The sequence below is a fragment of the Elaeis guineensis genome, chromosome 6, assembly GCF_000442705.2.
Source record: "Elaeis guineensis isolate ETL-2024a chromosome 6, EG11, whole genome shotgun sequence".
NCBI classification, from domain to species: Eukaryota; Viridiplantae; Streptophyta; class Magnoliopsida; order Arecales; family Arecaceae; genus Elaeis; species Elaeis guineensis.
Genome location: NC_025998.2, coordinates 127,428,245 through 127,432,929, shown reverse-complemented (window position 1 = coordinate 127,432,929; position 4,685 = coordinate 127,428,245). Strand labels below are relative to the sequence as shown.

Below are 4,685 nucleotides of genomic sequence, written 5' to 3'. Positions count from 1 at the left end.
ATATATATATATATATATATATATATATATATATATATATATATATATTATTTTTAACTTGGTATGCAAATCTTGTGAGCTTAATGACATACTTGATGGGCTAGACCAATCTTTTTTCTTAAAAAAAAATCTAGCAAAAGCCACAAACGAATGATAGATGATGGCCCCTCACAACCTTAGACTGTGATTTGCATGTTTGCCACTTCATTCATCAACTTAGGTGGCATACGTTGCATTATTGTATATTACAAGCCACTCTAAGCATAGTCTTCTTCTTATATATAGCCTTATTCCTACGTATAGAGAAGCTATTTCCATATTTCAAATCTATGACCTTTAAGTCATGATGGAGCAGCCTTACTGTTATAGTGCAGCTCACCCTATCTAAATGCAGCCACTAGATTGCATACATTGAATTGCATGTAGTGGTGCTGGATGCTTGAATAATTCAACTTTGGTAGAGCTTGCATCAAGATTTGCAAATGCAGTCTGGAATCTGGTATTTGCCCAAGAAATATTAGCCCCGGACTAAGGGGGCTTCATTAGTGGTATTTTTTTAACAGAAACAAAAATTGAGGGATATTATCTTTCAGAATCAAATCCTTGAACTCTCGCCAAATTGGCAACAGAATGCACCATCGAGCAATATACCCAAGTACTTCAACAGATGAAACTTACAGGCCATACCATATAAGATCATTTTTTTGATGTTTCATATTATAAAAGATTTTTGACTTGTTCTCAGTATCACTTCCATACTCTAGATTTTAATATGTTTGGATCTCCAAAAATGCCATGGAAACTCTGACTTATATAAAACCAGGACAGCTAAAACCTTCCCATAATCCATACTTCTTGTTATGAGGCTTTCACAATTGGCCAAAGTGACTGGTGAGTGGTGAGGCTGAGGATAGACTGGATTGCTACTCGGTTGTAGCAGGGACGCTTGGATGAAATTTTGTGTATATTATTTCATGAATGCATGCGTGCCTTAGCTCACAGAGTGCACAAAAGTCATTAATGGTGGATATATCTAAGATATGGACCCGTCCGGCTGCACAAAGATTGATATAAGAAAAATATTGAGGAATACAAGGAATGGTGTACAGATATACGACAAACATACGTGATTGGGCTGGTCATTGTCATGCTCATTCCCATAAGAGCAATAATTTTGCTGCTCAAAGAGAGGTATTAGCTATGGTTCACAAAGGGTAGATATCTATGCATGGTTTTTAATACAAAAGAGTGTGGCATATGCAGGGGAATGAGTGACCTGCTCCCCACCTTTAATAGCCAATAAAGGCCACCCTTTCTTTCTTCTTTTTTATTTTTTTCCCTTGTGAGTGTCACCAATAAAGACCACCCTCATCTCCCTCTTTTGTGATTTCAGTGGCAACGCCATTCAATGAACTTGCTGCAATGGTGATAAGGATGATAATTTACTCCATCTCCTCGAATATCCGATCCAATCTAATTCTAATGGGATGAATTTTATGTGGCCCACAACCGATTCGGAATGGATATAGATAATGGTAAAACCCATCTTGGAGCCAATCTGTATATATATAACTATTTACAAATAGCTTTTTTGAAGCAAAAAAAAAGATTTATATGAGAAAAAGATTTTATAGTTTTATCCAATCTAATCTAATCAACCTACTCTATCTAACTCTATTCATTCCGTTTCGCCCCAGAAATCTATCTGCTCTACTCTGGCTCAAGACAAGTATGAGATAGGTATGGATAATAACCTACTGACTTATATCTTATTCATTACCATCCCTAAGTGGAGACTAGCCAAGGACAAATTCTCCAAACCAAGGTTGTAAGAATAAATTAAATCTAGATGTCATTTAAATTCAAGAACTATAAATAGATAGAGTGGGGCGCTCTAGAGTAGGGTGGCAATGCTTAATCTGTTTAGTCCATTTAATTTCATTTAATGCATTGTAGATTTGGTTAGGTAACTTGTGTAATAAAACGATTATGTTTAGGTTTGACTGATTTGACCTGCCTAATAAAAATACCAGATTGGGTTAACAAATTTTTGATCTATTCTATCTCCAACCTAATCTATATCTGGTCGGACTCAATCTGATTGCCACCCCTACCATAGAGTTATCCAATCAATCAAAGCGGCCCCATGTTCCTATAGTCGTTGGAACTTCTAGCAACTAGGGTTGAAACAAGATTCATAACAAGCCCGTTGACTCACAACGACTTTGGAAAACAGTGGCATTGCGTACCTCTACTGTTGCAAGTTGACTGACCGTGCTATAATATAAATTGAAAGGTTCAGTGTCAGGACTCTGAGACTTCTTAACATTAACAGATTAACCCTTCTGTCTCACTCTGCATTCTATTAATTTGTATTAATCCTTTCCCTTCATATCATAACTCACGGAGAAATCCTATTGGATATTTGAGATGTTTAGAGTTAATGAGATCAGATTCTGCTCGTTAGTTTCTCTCTTCTTCTTGCTTTTAAATACGAGCTCACCAAGTTAGTTCCCACACAACTAGAAAGGACAGAAAGGGAGAGTTTAGAGACAGATGGCCATGGGTGCGGTTAGTGTTGCAAACTTAGCTATTTTGATACTTTTGGCCTCTGGGGTGATCGCCGGAGGAGGTTGGGACACCGGCTATGCTACTTTCTATGGAGACATGAGTGGCGGGGAGACGATGCGTGGGTATTCATATCTGTCTATATTTATACATGTTCCTCTTTGAGTCTTCATCTCTAGATTTTTTTTTTTGCGTGCTCCACGTTCACAAATGAGGGGTTGTAGCAAATTAGTACTAGAGATTAAGGATTCAAGTCCCGATGGAATATCCCGTAGGACATTGGGATAGAGCACTATCCCAATATATCAAGATAAGACCATCCCATCATTGTCCCAATATTTCAATTGATACATCTCAGGACATCTCCGATCTTAATATTAGGATAATTAAAATGGGATGGCAACACCTCCCGTTCCATAAAACAATCGGGACAGCCCCATCCACGGGATTTAAAACCTTACTAATAACAAAAGTGGCAAAATGGTGTTACTAAAAAGGTTGCTGCGTTAAGTTGGGTTGGCACAAGATCAAAAAGTCTAGTTGATTTGCTTGCTGATCTGTGACTGGGAGTTGCCAATTAGGACAGTTCCCTTTGGGAATCTTCCTAGGCTTTCAGGAGGTTCAATGTCTAAGAACTGTGTCTCAATGGGCATCTTTTTTTCTGTGTTCTTTGATCTCGGTATGCGGGAGATGCATAGAATCTGTAATCCGGTATTGTTCTTCTGCAGTACTTCAGCTTTTATGATCCTTTGTAATTTTCTGATCATCTGCATGTTGATTTGAATAAAAGCCGGGTGGTATTAACCTTCCTTTTCCTTCTAAAAAAAAAAAGGTTGCTGCGTTGCTGCACGTTCAATGCACCATTGAAGGATGAGAGAAGCATTAGGGGGAGGAACTGATAGGTTTAATGAGAGAGACCAATTGTTTCAATGTTTTTTTTTTTTTTATATATATATATAGCCTATTCTTATGGAGTAATAGCTTCATTTCTTTTCAAAAAAGAGTCCTAATGCTCATAAGAGTCCCAACATTTTCATGATCTTTTCTAATGCAGAAGGAGCTTGTGGATATGGTGATCTCTTCAAGCAAGGTTATGGCCTTGAGACAGCAGCTCTGAGTACGGTTCTCTTCAATAATGGTCTCACTTGTGGTGCATGCTATGAGCTCCGATGCTACCATGATCCCAACTGGTGTTTCCCAAGGACTATCACCATCACTGCCACCAACTTCTGCCCTCCCAACCCCACAAAACCCAACGACAATGGTGGCTGGTGCAACCCACCCCGCAAACACTTCGACCTCTCCATGCCCATGTTTGGAGACCTTGTGAAGGACTACCATGCAGGGATAATCCCCATTCAATTCCAAAGGGTCCCTTGCATCAAGAATGGTGGTGTGAGGTTTGAGATCAAGGGCAATCCTTACTGGATCCTTGTATTGGTATACAACGTAGCCGGCTCCGGAGACGTCCATGCTGTCTCGGTGAAGGGCTCAAAGACTGGGTGGATGAGCATGTCAAGGAGCTGGGGCCAGAACTGGCAAACTTGGGTGCAATTGTTGGGGCAGAGCCTGTCATTCCGAGTGATGACAAGTGATGAGAGGGTGCTGCAGTCTGATAATGTAGTTCCAGCAAATTGGCAGTTTGGTCAGAATTTTGAAGGGAAGCAATTCCAGGAATGAGTGTAATTGACAATAATGGCCATCAATGTAGTGATTTAGTTTCATCTTCTGATTGAATGAATGATGGTTCGAGCATCGTTTTCGGCCAAATAATAATCACAATAATGTAATTAAAGAACTAGCTCTGTTTTCTTTTTTCTTTTTTTCTTTTTTTGATTAAAGCTTGCTCTGTTTACAAGAGAATACATATAACATTTTAGCAGTGCATCATAGGATCAACAAATCTAAATATCATCTACGAAGTTAAATAAGAAATTTTGCAACAAAGAGAGGAGATTGAAGGATTTTTTTTAAAAAATGCCGGTATATTGTTACCCCATTTTACACAGATTGATCCAAGGTGGTGGTTGATTGTGTACAATTAAGTAAAACTGCTATATGAATTTGTGACATCACAATGATGGTTGTAACTAAATAAACCAAGAATATGAGGGGCT

General features: G+C 38.6%; 1 protein-coding gene across 1 annotated transcript; it reads left to right on the top strand.

The window, feature by feature from the left end:
- The first annotated feature begins 2,556 nt into the window (after positions 1-2,556).
- On the top strand, positions 2,557-4,248 carry LOC105046689 (expansin-A8-like). The gene is made up of 2 exons (XM_010925347.1): positions 2,557-2,689; positions 3,623-4,248. The coding sequence occupies exons 1-2, from the start codon at positions 2,557-2,559 to the stop codon at positions 4,246-4,248; spliced, it is 759 nt and encodes a 252-aa protein (XP_010923649.1).
- The last annotated feature ends 437 nt before the right edge of the window (positions 4,249-4,685 follow it).

Excerpts from the sequence above, each read along its gene's own strand:
- LOC105046689 (XM_010925347.1), top strand. The coding sequence starts at position 2,557 with ATGGCCATGGGTGCGGTTAGTGTTGCAAACTTAGCTATTTTGATACTT. Across the intron at positions 2,690-3,622 it reads GAGTGGCGGGGAGACGATGC|AAGGAGCTTGTGGATATGGT; the intron begins GTGGGTATTCAT and ends TTTCTAATGCAG.